Source organism: Mesoplodon densirostris, chromosome 8 (genome assembly GCF_025265405.1).
Source record: "Mesoplodon densirostris isolate mMesDen1 chromosome 8, mMesDen1 primary haplotype, whole genome shotgun sequence".
Classification (NCBI taxonomy): Eukaryota; Metazoa; Chordata; class Mammalia; order Artiodactyla; family Ziphiidae; genus Mesoplodon; species Mesoplodon densirostris.
Window position 1 is genome coordinate 94,164,848 of NC_082668.1, and position 20,151 is coordinate 94,184,998.

Consider the following 20,151-nt stretch of genomic DNA (forward strand, 5'->3'; position numbering starts at 1 on the left):
ACCAGGATCACCTCCCCAAGCGAGCGCGGGGGGCAGTACACCGCACTCATTCTCCCTGTAACACAGCGCCCAATGAGCAGAGGTTTCAAGCCAAACCACCAAAAGAAAAAATAAAAGGAAAAGAATTCCTAGAAAAAGGAACCGTGAAGGCAAGAAAGGCAGAGAGAGCAGTAGAGAGGGACGTAGAGGAAGGAAGAGGAGAGGAGGGAGGGAGGGAGGGAGGGAGGAAGAGGAGGAGGAGGAGCGGGAGGAAGGAGAGGAGAAAAACAGAGAAGAGGGAAGAGAGAGAAAGAGGAAAAAACATGGCGCTTGCGAGCTGTATGTGCAAAATCCGCAAGGAATTGCAGTAAATTCCTTTTTGTTTGAAGAAAATTTACAACTTGGTAATAGACCTTTTTATGACCTATTTGCGGTCGTCATTGGCTGCGGCTGGTCATGTGCAGGCTCCGCTCGCCTTCACGGCCTTTTTCCTGATTTCCCAGGCGAATTTCCCCCCGCATTCTGCCTTCCTAGAGCCTCACCCCCTCTTTTTCTAACCTTTGTCTCCGCAGAGGTGGGCTCCAGTCGCCGGCTGCGGGATTGCGGGGTCCGCGGCGGTCTCGGCTCCCGCCCGGCGCCCAACTTGGCCCCGCCGCCCCTTCGCCCCGGCCGCGCCGCTGCCGCCCCCGGAGCCGATGGGGAGCCCGGCGGGCGGGAGAGCCCGGAAGGAATCCGGGGCGCCGAGGCCCCGGCCGGCGCCGACACCGCCCGCCGGGAGCAGCCGGCCTGCTCTGGGTGACCGAGCCGCGCGGTTCCGACGCGGCTCCTTCTCTAACATGAGCGGGTCCCTGCCGCGCAGAGCGCGCGTAGCCCGGCAGCGCCTAGTGGATTACAGCAGCCGCCCCGGCCGACCGCCGCCTCCAGCTCGGCACCTCCGGTAAGAGCCGTCCCCTCCCTGCGCCCCCAGCGCTGCCACCGAGAAGCTCGAGGCGCCCACCCGTTTGGGCAGTTCGGAGATCCCTGCCCGACCCCTCCCCTTCCCCGGGACCTGGGAGTGGCTGCCTGCGCCCCCTGCCCCAGATCACTCCGTCTCTGAGCGGGCGTCCCCTGGGGCCCCGGGTGGGGTCCGGCTGAGCTCAGAAGTCGAAGGGAAGCCCTATTTCCTCTGGAGATTATGGGAGGTGGATAGCGGCATAGATGGAGAGCCCCTCGATCCCCACCCTGTGAAGAGTGTGCAGATGGTTCCTGGATGTGTCAGCTTTGCTGGGGGTCACTAAAGGCACTCTGTAGTACAGAGCGGTGTTTTGCGGTTTGTCTGTGGTCAGAGGTACCTGGGAGGCTAACAGGTGTGTTTTGAGGGTTGCAGCTTGTGGGTGGGGTGGATTCTGTGTATCAGGATGTGCTTGGTTTGATAATCTAGGCTTTGATGAGTGATGCTAATTTCTAGGGTTTATGGTTTATTGGGCCTTGTATATGAGATGGAATTTTAAATATTAACTGCTTCTCTAGGTCTTAGATAATTTTTGTAACAATTCAAGAAAGGTTCCTCACACATCTCATAATCTGTCAGGTGAATTTGGATTATTCTGTGCCACAAAGTGGATGCATGTTTTGAGAGGTAGTATCAGAAAATCTGGTGCAGGTCTTGGGGAAAAACCAAGAGACATTTCAGAAATTCGAAGCATGTCTAAGTTCAGACATCGCGTGTGTTTCTTATTTGCCGGATTGGGGAAAAGAGTAGATATTTTGCTCTCTAAATGTACTGTCGTGGTGTATGTGTGTGTGTGTGTGTTGCCTACGAATGAATATTATATAGCAACATTTCCAACTCTACTTCAAAATTACTGGACCAAAATATCTATGAGTCGAAAGAAAATTATTTGCAGAAAAAATGCTATTTTCTCCCACGGATTTTGAACGGCAATTGAGGATGCAGTTCTCAAATCCTATTGCCTATTCTCTCGTGGACACGTTGTGAAATATTAAAACCTTTGGGACAATCTGCCGCATTGCGCATGAGGTTGACCTGCGCGCGGCGGAGTATTGTTTTTTCAAGCACCCAGAGGAAAACCCTAACATTTTAATGTTCTCCCAAATATTCCAGTGTAACCGTGTTGGCCGTAAAAGCATTTCTGAACAATAAATGACATCTTTGTAGAAAGGTATTTTTAGTAGTTAACGATGGAATCATGCGAGTTTCAAAATGGAGGGCCACGATTAGCGGCCAGCCGATTAGCGTCTAGCAGAATTGTCGTGGATCCCTATGATCACTAACAAATTAGAAACTCAGAGTGATTTTTAAATCTGGAACGTCTGTATTTTGTGAATATTTCTCTATTACGGTACTGCTGAGATCTTCTTTCATATTGGTTTAGAGCATTACCTACTGAAAAGCAGGGCCCTGGTCAGGGGCTCACAAGGCCCTCCCCTGGCAACTCCAGAGCCTAAGGAGCCCCTAGGTTGCCTGAAAGCTCAGTGGGGGTGGGGATGAGTTGTGGCCTTGATGGCCAAGCCCTTGTGTTCAGAGCTTCAGTCGCCTTTCCCTGGGTTCGATGGCTGAGCGCGCCCAAGTGACTGAGAACCTGGGCGGGCTGCAGGTCCGATTACGCAGCAGAGGGTGACGTCATGGGCAGATATGGAGGACTAGGGGGCTCTTTTTAAGTCCCATAGTAGCATTAAGAGTTTAAATGGTCAATTGCATTAAGAGCTTAAATGGTCAATTGCATCTAAGGGAATAAATAATCTGCAAATCACATTTGAACGCAGGCCATTTAGTCCAAGAGGAGACTAGTTAACGCTTTTGCCACTGCCAGAAATGCCCCCACTGTCCCGGTTAACCCAATTTTTAAAAAATTAAACGAAATTAAAAAAGAACACTTGGACCCTAGGACCTCACAAGTGGGGGAGTGTAACTCTCAGCGTCCTTGGGCCGAACCTCTATCCCTTTGTACATCAGGGAGCCGGTGGCACGTCCGGGCCTCAGTGTCTAAGGTCAGGCAGTGAGCTGGGCTTGTGCTCTCCGGGAGGACCAGAAAAAAGCTCGTTGTTATAAATGTGGTCAAGCACCAGGGCTGAAAACCAAACGTATTTTCCTGTCAGATGCTCCTCCAAATAAATATATTTCACCAGAATTCTGTTTTCCGAGCTCGAGAAGCAGGGGAAGGAACAAAGACAGTATTTCACTCTGGACTGGCAGGCAGCTGTTAGAGGTATTTACGGCCTTGCCGCAGTGCGGCCGCCGGGCAGGGCACGCGGGGGCACCGGAAGCTCGGGAGAAGCCACCAAGAACTCGGAATTCCGATTTAAGTCCAATTTAGGGCCACTTTTCCGGAATTGGTGTGAATAGATACCCTCTTTCTAGGAACCGGTCCCTTAGACTTCATAGTTGTGCAGACTGAGGGAGAAGTTGTGCTCTCTGAACGTAAGGTGGTTCTCCCCCACCCCGCCTTGATTAACGACTTGGGAGAAGGCGTGCATTAGATGTGAAACTGCTGATCCAAACGAAAACCTTGAGAGGGTTCACCGGCAACATGGCGATTTTGTTGGTTTGGCGCAACAGGGCTTGCAGATCACGTTTGAGGCTTTTAACACAGGTTTTCCTGAAAAAGTATGTTTCCTGCCTCTCTAAGATGGGGCGTCCAAGCGCTTCTGGAGGTAGGCGCAGAAGCAGTGCGCGGTGCCTCACACCGCCCAGCACTGCGCACAGCTACCGCACAGCTCAGTGCCCCGAAGAGCCTGCCTTGCCCGCTTGCCCAGCGTCCGGCGCATGTGCAATGAAATAGCCCAGCCTGGGGATCCAACTAGCAAAGCACGGAAGGGGGGAGGGGGCGAGTGGACTCAGAGCAGGAAGATATAACCCGATCTCTCCAACTCCTCCCTCAGGATTCGCCACTCATCTTTCCTTTATTCCAGCCTTCATTCTAAATATAGTCAAACATCTTGCCCTTGACTACGTTATTTTCAATCATCTTGACTCACCACCCCACCCCAATTTAAATCTGTACTTTAGAAACAGTCTGCAAATGCGAGCTAGTGGCCAAAAGGAAACCAAATCTTCTTTCAAGGTGTTAAAATAAGCACTCACACATACATTTTTTAACACTTTAAAAGAAGATATATGTGTGTGTGTGTGTGTGTGTGTGTGTATCTGATCCTTGGGGAAGTGTATAGATTTTCTTCAGCTTGGTGCTTCTGCTTTGGGAAAAGGCCTTTCCTCTTGGCGCCTGTTCAAACCGCCAAACTTCAGGCCAATCCTTCAGCCGGACCATTCCCAGATCTTGTTACGCCAGCGCAGCGCGTTCGAGGGCTCTGTGGGGACCACTGGCTCAGCAGAGAGCGGTCAAACAATAAATAAATAAACGGACAAACTGGAGGGCTTTTCCGCCTGGGCTCGCCTAATTAATGGAGGATGCACGCTCCTGGGCCGCGAGCTTGTTGTCAGTGCTGCGGGGGGAGGCGGCCTCAGAGCCCTCTCAACTCCTTCTGACTGTCCCAGGGGACAGGAGGACCAGCTCGCAGCCTCTGGCGCGGGAAGACCTCCGCCCGCGCGAAGAAGCCCGGGCCTCGGGTTTCCGGGGCTGGCGCAGTCCCCCTGCTCTGCTGTCTGGCACCTTGTCCAGGAGGAGGCGCTGTAGGACAAGCGTCCTGTGGGTTACGGAGGCGCGGGAGATGTCCCGGGCGCCAGCGGCTGGGGGAGGGGAGGACACGTGACCCCGCCCCTCCGCCCCCGCCCCCGCCTCCGCCAAGTGTTTTCCGCCTGCGCGGAGAGTTGGCGGTGCTGTGCCTACACCCAGGGGCGGCTTCCCGAGCAGAGGCAGCCCAGAGTCCCGAGAGCCAGAAGGCAGGTTCGGGGGTGGCGGGCCACCTCAGTTCCTCTGCCTTCCTGGAGGGGGCGCGATTTTCGCGCGCTGGGCTCCTAAGAGCAGGAAGAGTTAGGGTCCGGTGGTTGGGCAAGCTGCGCCCAATCCCAACCAGTCCCCTCATTTGGGCTGCTGTTCTTGCCACTTTCCTTTCCCGTAATTCCTGGTACCTAGAACCGGTAGACTTGAAAAGCCGAGCGTGCAGCCCCTCCTCCCTCAAGCTGACAGGCCTCGCCCCTGGCTCACCTAGAACAAGGCCTGTGTCCTGGGACTTCCTCGGGCCTCCCTCGAGGCTCTGAGATCCCGGGTGAATCCCACTGACTGTGCGGCTTGAGAACAACGCAGATGCTCCTCTCTCCCCTTTTCCACACCACCCATACACTCTTGTTTCCCCATTGCGCCCATTTCAGGCCTTTGGTGGGCTCCATGGGGTATTGCATCAGCTGTGACACCCAACTTCAACGACTGGCTCGGATCCAACCCCACTGTTCCTCGTTGCCTCCTGGCAGCACAGTCTTTTGTCTCCCTCTTTTCCCTACTTTAGGGCAGTGATTCTTAATGAAGGCCTGCGTTCAAACCTCTTGTTTATAATGCAGGTTCCTGTGTTTCTTGCCATACTTACTGAATCAGAATGTCCAGAACCTGCAGTTTGTAAACACTCTCCACCATGGCAGTTAGGATGTATGCTTATGTTTGAGTACTGGTCAAGGGTCTCTCCTGCTTCTTCTATGGTTCTTTGGTCTCCAGAGGCCAAGTTCTCTCTACCATTCAGCAACAGCCATTCCCCTAGGTTTGGGGGCTCCCTCCTTAATTAGGTTTTCTAATGTCACTACCCCATAAGCTGACTAGTTGCTCCCATATAGGGAAGGACACATTGATCCCTTGCTAACTTGGAGATGTTTTCAAAGAGGCGAGTAGGTTCTGGGTACAGACCTGCCTTCTTTTAAATCTTTATCACTTACCTGCTGTGTGACTTTAGGCAAGTAGGGCAAATTCTCTGGGCTTGTTTCCTCATTTAGAAAGTAGGGATAATAAGAGTACCTTCAAATGTTGTTATGAGGATTTTTACTTACGTAGCACTACTATATGCCCAGCACTATTCTAACTACTTTACATACATTAACTCACTGATTAAGCACTTAAAATAGTTTTTTTTTGGCACAAGCCAAACATTCAACACCTGTTTCGACCACATATTGAATAACAAGCATTCAATAGGAGTTCCTTATCATCAGTATCCTTTTTCTGTTCAATAATCAGGCTTAGACCTTCAGAGCTGAAAGAGACTGGTTCACTCACCTAATCCTTGAATTGTACAGAGAAGACAGGACGAGGTTTGGTCACAGGAGAACATGGATCTGGGACTTTTTCTTTTGCTGCAGTGGGCCTCATAGGCCCCGCTCCCTTGGGTCTCAGTGTCTGGCCCCTGCCTACAGGTAGACTTCAGGGCCAAACCTAGGAGGAAAGTGCCCCTAGCTCCTCAGTGGGCAGATGTCAGGTAGGGGAGGCTTCACACCCACATGGGCACATCTGTGACTACTACAGAAGGCTCAGGCCTTACCACAGAGCAGCCCTAACTTTCCACCTTCTGGAGTCACCTTCTCCACCACCACCCATCAGTCACACCCACTAGGCCAAGCATCCTCTTTTACAGCCCCAGGGCAAGTACCCTCTTTTCAGTCTCTTGAAAGCTGGGATAGGGTGGGAAAGCAAAAGGCCAGTGAGCAACAGCAAAGGAGGCAAGGAGTGCCCGACTGCCCCTTAATCTGCTTGTGTTCCAAGATCTGGGCTCCAGGACCGTGGCTGAGCCACAGCTCCAAACTTGGGCCACAGTGATGTCAAGGTGTGTCTTAAAGAGGCCTATGCCCCCCAAATCTCCATCAGCCCTTCCAATTTTTTAGATTATTTATATCTTTTAAAAATAATTATATGTATACTATTTCAGGCTATAACCCACACATATGTGCACGCACGCGTGCACACACACACACACACACACACACACACACACCCCTGCAACCAGGTTCTACGCCTTAACCCTGGCCTCCATGACTTCTGACTATAGACTTTTCATAAGAGGGCCTCTGCAGCCCTTGGTCAAGCTGCTTCTCTTGGCTTAACCAGGAGTCCACCTGGGTCAGATTTTCTGTCCAAACCCACCTAGTCTCTTTTGCTATCAATCATGTCGGGCAGAGTTTGGCCCATGAAACCGGGCAGTGCTGTAGCCACCCAGCCACCTCCATCTCTTGTGCCATCTACCCTCTGTTCTTGGTTCTCAAAGGACTTAGGTAACCCCCCAGATCCTGCTTTTCTTGGGACTGCTGGAGCCTTTTCCAATCTCTGGCCCCGCCATCAGAGATCCTGCCCCAGAGCCTGTTCTTTTGGATGCCACATCTCACTGTTAGAGTGGTTCCCTCTGGGGTCACCTTTCCTTCCCAGAGGACACCAAGGCAGAGCTCCAATGAGCAGACTCCATTTAGGGGGGAGGGGCGGGGGTAGCAGGAGAAGTGGTCCTCTTTCAGTGACGGGATATAATGCCAGGAATATGGAATTATATTTCTCTCCTCCTTGGGACTCCCTGTTCAGCCCTTTTCTGGCTCTACCGCCAGCCTGTGTCCCTAAGTGCCTGGCCTGGCAGTCTTTCTTTATCAGCCCCCAGCCTAGGGAGTTCATCCAAAGTCCCATCCCCACCTATCCTGGTTGTGCAGACAGTTTAAGAGTTCAGTACCACTTCTGGGCAAGAGGCCTCTTGAAAATCAAGGTCAGGATATTCCTTCCTGGGCCACATAGCAAGGGCCCTTAGGTGGGCAGAGAGTGGACCTCAATACATTTGGAGTGCAGCTGATGCCTCTTGGGGCCTCTTCAGTCTCTCCTTCCTGGGAGTGGCTCTGGCATCTGGGTTCCTTCAGGGAACCCTAGCTCATGGAAGCTCTCTGAGCAGGAATTCCCAGGACTGGCTTTTTCCAGCCCAGTGGGGAAGGACAGTGTCCAGAGTCTCAATTTACCCAGAACCCAAATTCCTTACAGGTTTTTAAGAAGGCCCCCACCCCACCTCTTCTCCCCGACCTCTTCTTCAGGACTGTTACCACCACCATTGAAAGTCCTTGGAAAAAACCCAACAAATTGGCCCAAAGTAGTCTTCTGTTCTCCCTGGTGCTTAGCCTTCTTACTAGACAGGGTTTGCTCTTCCCCATCTGCACTCTGTCATTCATCTACAGAAGCCCAGCATTGAGGGCAGGGGCCAAGGAAGATTGGAGGGAGTTAGACACTCTCTCCTTTAATCATGTCGCCTGGCTGTCCTAAGACTAGAAAGTAATTGAAGTTGTCTGCCTCAGTGTCTTCCTTTCTTTTCTCCTTTTCCCCTATGCATAGCTAGTTACTTTGCTGTTATTATCTAAATGTACAGAGTAGGCTATATAGTTTTACTCTTACGAAAGCCACAGTGAATACTGCAGGCAAGTCCCAGTTACCATCCTTTATCACCATTCATTCAAAAAATATCTACTGAGCCCTGAGTAGGTGTCAGACATTGTTTCAAACACCATCTCCTCAGCCTGGTCTTCTCTTTACATGGCCCCTCCCCCATAAAAAGCTCATAACAATTGCCTAGAATGTCATAGGTCCTTTGATTCATCCTCTTTTATTAACTTAAGGACAAATAAAGAAGGCTTTTCCCAACCCCTCAAACTTTTGTTATTTTTTTACAGTGGATTAACAGAGGCTTGTTTAGAAGCTGCTCACCTAGTGCTAATAGAGTCAGAAAACATTTTTTAAAGCATTGATCTTTACTCATATTTTAAAAACAGATGCTACCAACTGTAAAAGAAAAAGGTACTCCTAAGTGGCTAATGGCGGGGGGAGGGAAGAAATAGATGCCGTACAGTCCGGGCTAATAGCCCCCTGCTTTCTAGCCAGTGAAAGTGAAATCAAGAAATGGGTTTAGAAATGCACAGAGAATGGGTGGAAATTAGGATGCAAAGAGATTTTTGTGGAAAGGAGTCTCTTTCAAGGGCTTGATGGGTTTGCTGATGAGAACTTTTACAACTGAATTTGATTTAGAAATCATAGATGTATATGTGCTTTACAAAGCTACACAGAACACCCATTCTTTTAATCGGAATAGTCAAAATCATACGTTTTCACACTGGTAGCAACTCTGGCAGGCTATGGAAGGATGTTGGGTGTCAATTCTCTTTTCACTCACTCCCCTTGGTGGGAGCTGGGGGCGTCTTCCCCACCCCCGCCTACCTCAGGCATAGCGTGGCACATTCTACTCCATGGATCAGTGCTTGGCCCAAGCTCCTTCTCTTGGCTTTCACAGCAGGAGAGCCCGCTGCCTGCCCCTCTCTTAGGCTCTCCCTCTGGTGGTGGTGGAAGGGTAAGGGTGGGGGAGAGAGGATCCCACCCAGATTTGGACCCCCAAGCCCTGTGGTTGGGACACTATGGGACTGGGGACATCTGACTTCCTGGGCTTGGGTTCCTTGAGAGCCTCATTTACTTCCTCACACCCTGTCCCCTTCACACCAGGGCTGTTTTATTGTTTTATAACCTTCTTTAGAGCTTCAGTCGCCAAAGATGCCGATGGGGCTATTCTCCACTTTCTCACTTTACCAAACCCCAAGTCTTGCTGTTTTAAGCAGTTTGGTCACTTGCAAAGGCTTCCCTTCCAGATCTAAGCAAACTATAGAAACCTCTAGGCATGTGGCTACCTTCAACTTTCGCTGAGCTCATTCGCAACAATACAGAGCCAAGTGTTAACTCCAGCTGCCCCCCCACCCCCCAAGCCCACCCAGCGTCTCCCCAACCACCCTTTTCTTATTGAAGCTAAAACAAAATCTCAAATAACTTCTGGTATAAGCAAGTAAGAAGCGGCCTTTGGCTTTCCTCTTTATTTACCACATCCAAAGCTAAAAAATGATTGAAATAAAGGAGTTGATGGTACTCACAGCGGATGCAGCCAAAGAATCATAAGACATGCCCATCAACCAGCCTTTTCCAAATAGCACTATCTCCCAGTCTCAACAGACATCCCTGAAAAGATGCTATTTGAAAAGCCTGGGGTATTGATATGAATATGACTCCCTCCTTGCATCCTAGATATTTGGAACTATTTAAATGTGAGGGAACAGTTGCAGTGAACCTTTATTTAGTGAATAAAAGTTTAAAGCGGAAGGTTATTTATGGTTCTGCCAGAGATGGAACCTGAGTGGCTATTTACGAACACGTGATCCCAATAAACTTTGTTTTATGGCTTGAGAGTTGACAAGCCAAAATATAATTCCCACCATAAATTAGGTTAAGAGCATACAAGTGCAGATGCTTGGTTCCTGAAGCAGCAATAGAAAAGTGAGAGGCTCCAGCTAGCGCCGGGCTCAGGAGACAGGTCTGCTCCCAGCTCCCCTGCCCACTAGGAGAGAAAATCAGTAAGTCACTTATTACTTCTTCCAGGACAACTCCAGGGGTGGGGGATTTCTCTGCCCCATCTTTTCCACCTGGTGTGGGGAGAAGTCCCCTGGAAGTTAATTTTAATTTTAGCTTAAACCTAAATCAAGAAATAGGATGGGAATCCTGGTTTTCTCCTCTCCCTTCTAGACATAGAAAGTTAGGAATTGAGGGCTCCCACCTCACAAGAGGGACTTCTGTCTCTCTCCTCCTCATAATGGGGCATCTGCTTCTGAAGTGGAATAAAACGGGTAGTCTAGGTGGACAGAGAGAAAGGATAAGGATGGAGATGGCTCTGCCTTTGTGATTTCTCAGAGAAGACTGCCATCCCAGAATAAAACTAGAGGAGACTGAAAACTTAAAGCTGGACACCAGCCCCTGTGAGGATCACTGCTTTATAAGATTGCTTTGTGGGTCCTCCAGCAAAAATGCTGACGAAATGATGTCATATCCATAGAGCTGGATAACAGTCTAAAGCATTGCCATTTACCTTTAAACCCATCGGTTTTCCTCTTCCTTGGTTATCATTTGGGTCCTCATTTCCCTTGGAGATTGCTCTTTGTTTTGAATTAGAGCAGAAGTGGGAAGGCAAGTTCCAGCCTTGCCTGGACCTTCTTTGGGAAGGAAAAGACAGTTTTAGGGGAGTGCTGGTTGGGGCTGGGGAATTTGAAACCAATCTGAAATTGGAAAAGGGGTCTGAATTGCTCCTAGCGCTAGACAGACGGGGAGCTGGGGCAGGGGACAGATGCAGCGGCTAACCCCCTCCCCAGTGGACCTGTGCCCACCCCGCCGATTGTGCAGAAGAAAACACACAAAGGCCCGTTTTCTCCTCGCTTCCCGTTTTCCCACTGGGGAAACCCTGTTACAGACAGCCTGAGTCGGGCCAAGCGAAAAGTAAGGTTTTGCTCAAGGGGTGCATAGAGTGGGGGAGGTGATGGGGGCCATACTCTCCTACCTCGTGGGTCTGCCCTTGAGCACTGCAGTCTCCCGCTCCGCGCTCGGAGAACTTGGCGCAGTTCCTGGGGGCGGGCACCCGAAGCAGGAGGGAGGTCTGTGTATTGGCGGGGTGTCTGGGCCTTGTCATTTTTCTCTGTATCATCTATCTTTATTATCCTGTGGAATTGAAGTGACCCCCGTTTTCATTGCAACAGGTTCGGGACCGTGAGAAACCGCCGCTGTAAGTACCTTCCCGTTTCTTCCGAATCGCGAAGGGGCGGTACTGATAACTGGGGTGGTAGGGGAGAAGGGCCGCGCCAGGGGAGTGGGCGGGGGGAAGAGCAGCCCTGACTCCCCAGGCCTGGCTGTGAGAGGGGAGCTCGAGTTGGAGGTGGAGGATCTAAGTTGGACTCCTGGAAAGATTTTCTGGGGCCTGGTTTACAGTCACCTAAGTAAGGGAACGGGCCGCGGCCTCTCGCCCTTGTCTCCTTGGACCTCCCTGGACCTTCCCGGCCTTCCCAGGCCTCCCCAGCTCGCACAGGTGCAGCTCCGCCGCAGCGAACGCGTCTGTGAAGAGCTTGCAGCTAATTAGCAGCCCGCCCTATTAACAAGTCGCGGCGAGCATCGCTTTCTGCTCGAATCAACCGCTGAACACCCAGGCAACGCGATTCCCCTTTGACGCCCAGCCCAGCTCAACCCGGTCCAGCCTGGCCCAACCTTCTCTAGTTTTTTTTATAAAAAGAAAAGCAAACAAACAAACAAACAAACAAACAAAAAACCGCAACCCTCTGTGGCTGCGGGTGTGTGGGGTTGGCTGGCTTCCGGGAAGGGCTGCGAATTCTGAGCTTTACGTGGAAGTCCCTCCTCCCCCCTCCCTAGGCCCCAGCCCCAGCCGCGGCGGTTTGGGCCCTGGATTGGGGAACTCCGGCCGAGCCAGGAGGGAGGGATACGGCCCTTCTAGTTCACCTCTGCTTCTCTATAACTGCAATTTGAGAATTTCTGCGCCAGAGCCGCTAGCGTTGCAGGCAGACGTGGCGGTGGGGGGTGGGTGCGGGGGGGGGCAGAGATTCTTGGGGTCTTGGGCTTGGAAGTTTGGATCTTTCTGAGTTGCATTTGCCGCAGAAGACAGGTACATTTCTGAGGAGGCCTGTGAAATCTCCAGGAAGGCTCTCTCATTAAGATGATGGTAGTGGGGGGAGAATCAAGGAAAGACCAGTGGCCCCTCCCTCATGCAAAACGGAGATGATTTTATTTTCATAGGAGATGGAATGTGCGAAGGTGTTAGGAACCAGGCACCCTCCCTCCCTGGTGAGACATCCTCTCTCTAGGGTCCGGGAAGCTAAGGCTTGGCTCTGGGCCAGGTTTCTGCCCTCCAGGCTGGGCAGCCTAATCGACTCCCTGGGGGTTGTGTCCACCCCCCCAGGAGTGGAGATTCCGCCCAGTACGTAGTTCACCTCTATGAATCAGGCTGTCTCAAGTGAAACAGGGCTCAGGGCTCCAGGCTGGAAAATCCGGTGTCCCCAGGATCTCCTGGTCTTGCCCTCTTCCTGAGGCTGCCCTGGCTCTGGGTGCTTATCCCTGTGGATTCTCCTTGCTTGCAAACCCACCATCAGCACCCTGTAGCTGAACACAGCACAAAAAGCCAGAGACATCAAAAGCATTTGTATGGGCAGTTGAGCGGGAGGTGAATATTTAACGCTTTTGTTCATCAATAACTCATTGGCTTTGACCTGTCTGAACAAGTTGAGCAATAAGGTGAAATGCAGGTCACAGCGTCTAACAAATATGAAAATGTGTATGTACCCTCACCCAGCTCCCCACCCGTCCCAGCAGGCTCCCCCAATTTGTCTGGATAAAGCGTAGGCCCAAGGTCCCCAGGAAGGCAGGTGTGTGGGAGCTCTTGGCATTAGAGGAAGTTGGGGGGAGCCCCCCTGGGACAAGGGAGCTGGGTGTGGGGCAGCCTCAGAGCTCTTGTTAGAATTGGCACCCAGGATATCCCTACAAAGTAGCCAAAGCACTGGAACCAGAGGATGGCGGTGGGGGAGTGCGCAGGAAGCGTGCACAGGGCAGAGTAGGAGAAGCCAGCCAATTTTTCCAGGCAGAGGGGGGCTCCACCGCACCAGGCCCAGGTTGAGGCTTGAAAATAATTTTTGAATCATGCGGGTAAAATCAAAACAATCAAAAAAAATTAAACACCTCTAGCCTACAGTCAGGGATCCAAAAGCCCCACCGGAGCCCGGGCATCCCTCCGCCCCTGAAATCCATCCGGGCCCTGAGTGCTCTTGGTGCCCTGAACCGAGGGGTGAGCCCTGGACTGCGCTGGGGCGGGCACAACTCGTGAACTTTTGTACTCTTGTGTGCTGCTGTCGGCAAAGCAAAAATAATGAAACTTTGTGATATGTTTGTAAATGATTTCGAATGACCCCTTGCCCTGCCCTTCACCATTAGTGCGCCGGCCCCAGCCCAGGGCAGCTCGGTGCCTGCAAGCAGTGCCTGCCTCGGGGTCTGCAGCAGCAGCCGGACGGAGAGGCCAGCCGGGCTCAGGGCCCTGGAAGGTAAATGCGCGACTTCTTGGAGAACTAGCTTTGTCAGCCAACCTGGCTTGCCCTGACAGTGGGCAGAAGAGTGAGCAGAGGATATTCCCTCTTGCCTCTTTTTCTTCTGCCATTGAGGGCATTTGCTCCTTTCTGGAAAATACCACTTGCTAAGTGAGTGGGGTTACGTGGATCCGGAGAGGGGGGTAATAAAGCCGCCATTTCTGGGATGGATTATTTTTCTTCTTTTCTTTCTTTCTTAAGAAGACTGTCCTGATTCGTTGGCTGCTTGGTAACCCCAGCCCTGGTACAAGGATGGGGAACTCGTTGCTGCAAATTGCCACCAAGCGCTTCAGGCTACCTGAACCATCTCTGAAAGGCAGGGTGGCTGCGTTGGGCTGGTGGCAGCTCCGAGGAAGAGGCAGGGGCTGGCAACGGTCTGGGTACTCGCTCTGGGTGGAACCTGGAGGTAGTAACGTTGTCTATATATACCCTGTAGAACCGAATTTGTGTGGTATCCACGTAGTCACAGATTCGATTCTAGGGGAATATATGGTCGATGCAAAAACTTCACATTTCTCCGCAATAGCCAGAATTAGAAGTGGAGGCCAGAGGCTGCCGGCGGGTCAGTCGCCTCTTTCTGTTTTACTACCTTGGACTCCAGGAGGATCGTCTGAACCTGGTGACATACAGCAGCCTTTTCCTGGAGAAGCTCCTCACCTTTAAACAGGGCCCCCTGTGTAAACCCCTAATTGGTTGCATGTATGCAGGGCCATAGGGTTAGGTTTGGGGGCACTGGGGAACAAGGTGGGAGTCCAGGTCGCCCCAGCCCCAGGTCTGCCCTCCAGGGGCATAAAGTTGGAGGGTGCCCAATGAAGGGACTCATTGGCCATTACTGCCATGTGAGAAGAAGGTGAGCTGGGCAGAAGGAGTTTAGGGTCCTTTGGGGTCCATTTGGGTGAGCTGGGGGTGCCCTCACCACCTTCCTGGGCTACCCTTCAGCTGCTCTGGCTAGAGCATCACGGAGGCTTCTTGCCATACCAGCAAGGGCCAAGATTTGGCTGGAAACACCCCGGCCTCGAAGAAAGCTTGGCAGTTACTCATTGCCTAATTTGATTCAGGCCAGCCAGATTGTAGTAACTTTTGGGTGACCCTGATGAAGACAAAGCCGGGATTCGGCCTTTGTATGGCAGAGTCCCCGCTCTGCAGGCTGGGCGGGCGGGAGTCCTGCCTGCCTGGGGTTCTCTGCCCAACTCAGAAGCCACCTCTTCCGCCCACTTTTTGATGCCATGCACCCTGACAGATATGAGGATTCATTCCCCCTTGAACTGTGCCCATTTTGGGGGGCTGATTTCAGGCGGGGTGAGTGGCGAGGGCACTGGAGGTTAGCAAAGTCAGTGGCAGACAAAAGCTGGGGTTACCTGTGGGGAATGAGGATGCTGGGATTAGAACTACTTTAACATCTGGCGGGGGCCCTCAAATGTGCCATGGCAAGTCGCTTGATTACACGTATGTTATTTAGTTAAATTTGTGAAAATTATGAGATGCTCACCAACCCGGTGATAAACTCACTCCCTCGCTATTGGCTGGCCTGGTCACATGGCCGCCAACTTTATTCAGTTGACAGCAAGTAGGAGGGCCCTATGGAAGGAGAAAAAAAGACAACACGAGAAAAATTAGTATTTTCTACCTTCTGAAATTAATGGCCATGAGTTCGTATATGGTGAACTCCAAGTATGTGGACCCCAAGTTTCCTCCGTGCGAGGAATATTTGCAGGGTGGCTACCTAGGCGAGCAGGGCGCTGACTACTACGGCGGCGGCGCGCAGGGGGCCGACTTCCAGCCCTCGGGGCTCTACCCACGGCCCGACTTCGGTGAGCAGACCTTCGGAGGCGGCGGCGCCGGGCCCGGCTCGGCACTGCCCACACGGGGTCACGGGCAAGAACCCGGCGGCCCCGGCGGCCACTACGGTGCCCCGGGAGAGCCGTGCCCCGCGCCCCCGCCCCTGCCCGGCGCCCGGGCCTGCAGCCAGCCGGGCGGCCCCAAGCAGCCGCCCCCTGGGACGGCCCTCAAGCAGCCGGCCGTGGTCTACCCGTGGATGAAGAAGGTGCACGTGAATTCCGGTAAGGCACGGGCCCAGGACCTCTCAGTCTCCACCCCAGCCCGGCGAGGGGGTGCGAGTGGGTGGGGGCGTGTGGGGCTTCAATGGGCGCCGCAGTTACTCTCTCCATAAATTTTTATAGCCGAGGGAGCAGGCCGGGACCATGTGGCTGGCTGCTTGGCTCTGGGCGCAAAAGGGGGTGGAGATGGGGGTGGGGTGGGGGAGGACTCCATTTTCAGAGCGGAGGGAACGTGGTGGAAGAGGGGATTTCCAAAATGCCTGGGAATGCTGGAGCGGGCGATGGGCTGGGGAGATGGGGGCACGTTTGGGGATCCCCGCCCGAGAGCCCGGGGGAGCAGGTGAGTCCGAGGGGGTGGGTGGGAGTGAGCGTGTGCGCCTAGGAGGGCGGGCGGGCGGGCGAGAGGCTGGGAGTGGGCCAGGAGCGCTCGGGGAGGGCCCGGGCCGCGGGGCGCGCCAGGAAGTGAGCGGCTGTGGCCTAACCCGAGGCCGGGCGCTGACCTGACTGTGCGGTCTGCTTGTCTCGCAGTGAACCCCAACTACACCGGCGGGGAGCCCAAGAGGTCCCGGACGGCCTACACCCGGCAGCAAGTCCTAGAACTGGAAAAGGAATTTCATTTTAACAGGTATCTGACGCGGCGCCGTCGGATTGAAATCGCTCACACCCTGTGTCTTTCCGAGCGCCAGATCAAGATCTGGTTCCAGAACCGGAGGATGAAGTGGAAAAAAGATCACAAGCTGCCCAACACGAAAGGCAGGTCCTCGTCGTCGTCGTCTTCATCCTCCTCCTCCTCTTGCTCCTCCTCAGCTGCCCCTGGCCAGCATTTGCAGCCGCTGGCCAAGGACCACCACACGGACCTGACGACCTTATAGAAGTGGGGACCCTGGGCCCATCCCTCCCTGAGCTCCCGGCTGAGCCGAAGCTGCGGGGGGTCACCTCCCTGGGCTCTAAGGTACTGTAGGGTGGACCTGGGACAGGCAGGCCGCCCTCGGACTAGGTTAGCACCCTGCCCGAGGGTGGCCCCCTCCCTGGAGCGGGGATGGGGGTCGGGGGGCGGGATTCTCTCTCTAAGTATATTATCAAATGGCAGGAGCTACTGAGAACATAAAACCTTGGCGAGTCATTAAACTCCTGAAAATCTCCGCTGTTGGATTTTGAATTTGCAGATGAAGGTTGGATGCTTTATCCCAGTGTGAATTTGAACATCCTCCCCCCATCACCTCCAGGGATCTTTGTGGTTTCATAATGTGGGCGTGTTGAGGCAGAAGGCTGGCCACCCCTGCGCTAGGTGCTTTCAGTGGAAGCAGGAGGGCTGGGCCAGGATTTCTGAACTTTTGGGTTGTCTGTATAATTTCCAGTGTGAAAAAAAATTTTTTTTCTCCCGGTGGCCCCATGCCCAAAGAAATGAGTCTAAGAAGGAAGTGCAAACGGGTTGTTGTATGTTTAGATTATATTTGCTTAAATATTTATTTGTTGGGGAATTGGGGTGCAGAAATAACTGACGTCTTATCACCAAAACACTTACCATGGTGAAAGGGGCTGGGTTTCAGGGAGCAGAATCAAGAGATGCGTGGACTGACTTCTGGCTGTAACCGGCATTTTGAACTCCACCCCCTCCCCACTCCCCGGAAATGTGTGTAGGGGGCCCTTAACCCTTCTAGAGGGAAGCAAAGGATCCACTCAAAGTTGAGTTCCTGAAAATATATTTCCACATGTGCTTTTTTCAGCACTGTGCTTAGAACCAGTTCTGGGTGATTAAAGGAAAGGGAAAAAAGAAAGAAACAAATGGTCCAACATTTTCCTTATGGGGAAAGAAAACAAAACCCCTGTGTTCTGGGTCATTAGATAATGACTGAATTTTCTGTTCCAACTGGATTCCAAATGTCCCCAAATACCCCATATAGCAGTATTTTATAGGCATTGGTGTATGGCCTGCCTATTTGGGAGAGGGAATGTGCATTGGGGAGAAAGTGGGAAGGTGAGGAAGTCTTGCTGTAAAAAATGAAAGAAAAACTAATTGAATCTAGAAGTCCACAAGAGTTGGTCTTAGGGTTTTTTCCCTAAGTTTTAATTTTTTAAAAACAAATCGAAGGAAGTTTTCCTCAACCCATTAATTTGGAGCAGAATTTGTAAAAGTATAAAAGTTTTCAGGCCCTCTCCTCTCCCTTGCCTTGAGAATAGTGGTTTAAAAACAATCGCTGTCAAACAACAGAGAGATGTTCTTCAGTCATTTTTCTTATGCCTTGCCTGGGAAGGGTTCAAAGCTCACTTTTCTAAAATGTTGACCCTTAAGGATAAGGGAAAGAGTCAAAGGTAATGGCCAGAGTTCATAGACTCAAATGAAACAAGGCTTCAGAAATTTAAACCGCAAAGCCTCGGGCTCCAAAAAGAAACCCCTGGTTGTAGCTACCGAAAAGTCACAAAAGTGGGGAGGGAGACGGGGTGAGCTTGAAAGGGAGATTCAGAATTGGGGCTATTTTTTCAGTGCTTGAGAACACTTTAGAAGATTTCAGAGGTAATTTAAAAATATATATTTAAGTGTATATATTAAGTGTAGGGGGAAAAAAGACTTCCTCTACAGGCATGTTCTTTGGTTCTGTGTCTCCTGAGAGCTGAGGGCAGGTATTCACTGGAGTCCCTAGGCTGAAATTCCACTTCTCTAAAGTGTCTTCCAAGCCTTGCTCTTTTGTATTGGACCCTAGGGATAGCTCTTTGTTCCTCCTTGGGGTGAGCCTGGCTCTCAGACTTGCACATGGCAATACTTGAATATCGCCACGTCGGGATATTAAAGATGGATATTCCTGCATTATTCGCATCATTGTTTCTATGACAAAAAGCACAGAGTTCATACATAGTCAAGACGTCTTTTTTCTGATGCCCTCACGTTGAGAAGCTGAAAAGGTATTTTACTGAAGTTCGGCTAAATTACAGAATCAGGTTCATCCAGAGGACAAATTTTCTATTCGATTAGCTGTATTTCAGCCAGGAGGACTGACCTCTAAACCCTTAACCTTTTGGACTCTAACTACCCTTCTCTTCTTTTTTTCCCCCTCGAACATGGAGAGCAGCCTTTGGATGTAGGATTTGAAACGGGCCGCTATCCTTAGGCAAGTTGGAAAGTTGCTCAGATTCTTTCCTAAAACCCGAATCTGTGAATACATTGAACCTTCTCCTTGGGAGGGGGTAATATATATTTTCACAACATCCAACTACATATGTATTGCAAAGATTATTATATAGATTTCCCCCTTCCCAGAAGTTCAGGTTACTCACCCCAGCTTCAGACCAAATGCCAAACTACTTAACTGCCTTCACCCCTGCCCCAGAGGAAAGCCAAGAGGCATGTTTTGATGAAGAAAATCCAAGGTCCTTCTTAAAAATAGCCCCACTACTTTGGAAAGTAACTTAATCAGAGAAACAACTTGTTTGTTTATAAGTCTCACTTCTCCTTCTCCTCTTCTAGGGATTGTCTTTTGAAATGTTAATGGAGCCTGGATGGCCCAGAGGGCGGCCCTCAACCCTGAGGTCCCAATAGGACCCCAGCGTCCATTTGGGCCCACAGGAGTGGGGCAGGGAAGAAGCAGGCCCCCCAGTCACCTAGGGCAGGGAAGGAAATGAGTTTCCATCTGGGAACGTACTCTGGAGAAAGCTAGATGTAGAAAGCCTCAGTGCCCATTTGCTTTTATTTGTTTCCAGTTTGTTCCCCCAAATATGAGCCAGAAGTGTTTGTTTTGAGTCTTTTCAATGTTGGGGTCGTGACTGGGGGGAGTGAAGTGTTTGGTGAGGACATAGCTCCTCAGACTCCCATCTCACTTTGTCCATTGCAGCCTTTTGTTGGGAGATGACATTGTCAGTCAGCCCCATGGTGTCTGTTCACACAAGATGCTTTTTTAATAGAATTGACCAATGTTCTGCTGCCACTGATTAAAGTATTATTTATACTAATTGTTGCCTGTAGTTTTGATGTAATTCATTGATCTATATTTGAAATAATAAAAGGTGTAGCGAAATCTCCCTCCTGTTTGGTGCCTCCACAGAAGCATTCTTCATTAGATCTACTAAAAGCTAACATCCAATATAAACAATTTATTATTTTCTGTAATGTGCCTGATGTGTGAAGGTTAATCTGTGTAAGGCTTAGCAGTTCTACCATTTTTCCCCCTCCCCCATACCTACACACTCCCAATTTGGCCATCATATGTTGTGAGAAAGGGAAGCCTAAGGCTGGATTCAGGCTGCAGTGGGGTGGACATTATTTTTTAAAAGGAAAATAAGTAACTT

General features: G+C 51.3%; 2 protein-coding genes across 5 annotated transcripts in view; both read left to right on the forward strand.

The window, feature by feature from the left end:
* Positions 1-274: 274 nt before the first annotated feature.
* The window catches only part of HOXD3 (homeobox D3), a 36,335-nt gene continuing 16,458 nt past the window's right edge, over positions 275-20,151 (forward strand). The window contains exons 1-2 of one of the 4 annotated variants that reach the window (XM_060106964.1): positions 275-318; positions 552-916. The gene's annotated coding sequence lies outside the window, so the exon portion shown is untranslated. Of the gene's footprint in view, positions 384-405; positions 917-16,738; positions 16,823-20,151 lie in introns of those variants that run through there. The other 3 variants (XM_060106961.1, XM_060106963.1, XM_060106960.1) reach the window with 3 other exon arrangements.
* HOXD4 (homeobox D4) lies at positions 14,318-19,815 on the forward strand. The gene is made up of 2 exons (XM_060106970.1): positions 14,318-15,873; positions 16,399-19,815. Exons 1-2 carry the CDS (start codon positions 15,453-15,455, stop codon positions 16,740-16,742), a joined length of 765 nt encoding a protein of 254 aa, XP_059962953.1. The 5' UTR covers positions 14,318-15,452; the 3' UTR covers positions 16,743-19,815.

Bases quoted from the DNA above. Each gene is read 5' to 3' on its own strand.
- HOXD4 (XM_060106970.1), top strand. From the start codon at position 15,453: ATGGCCATGAGTTCGTATATGGTGAACTCCAAGTATGTGGACCCCAAG. The intron at 15,874-16,398 runs GTAAGGCACGGG...CTTGTCTCGCAG, and splicing joins GAAGGTGCACGTGAATTCCG to TGAACCCCAACTACACCGGC.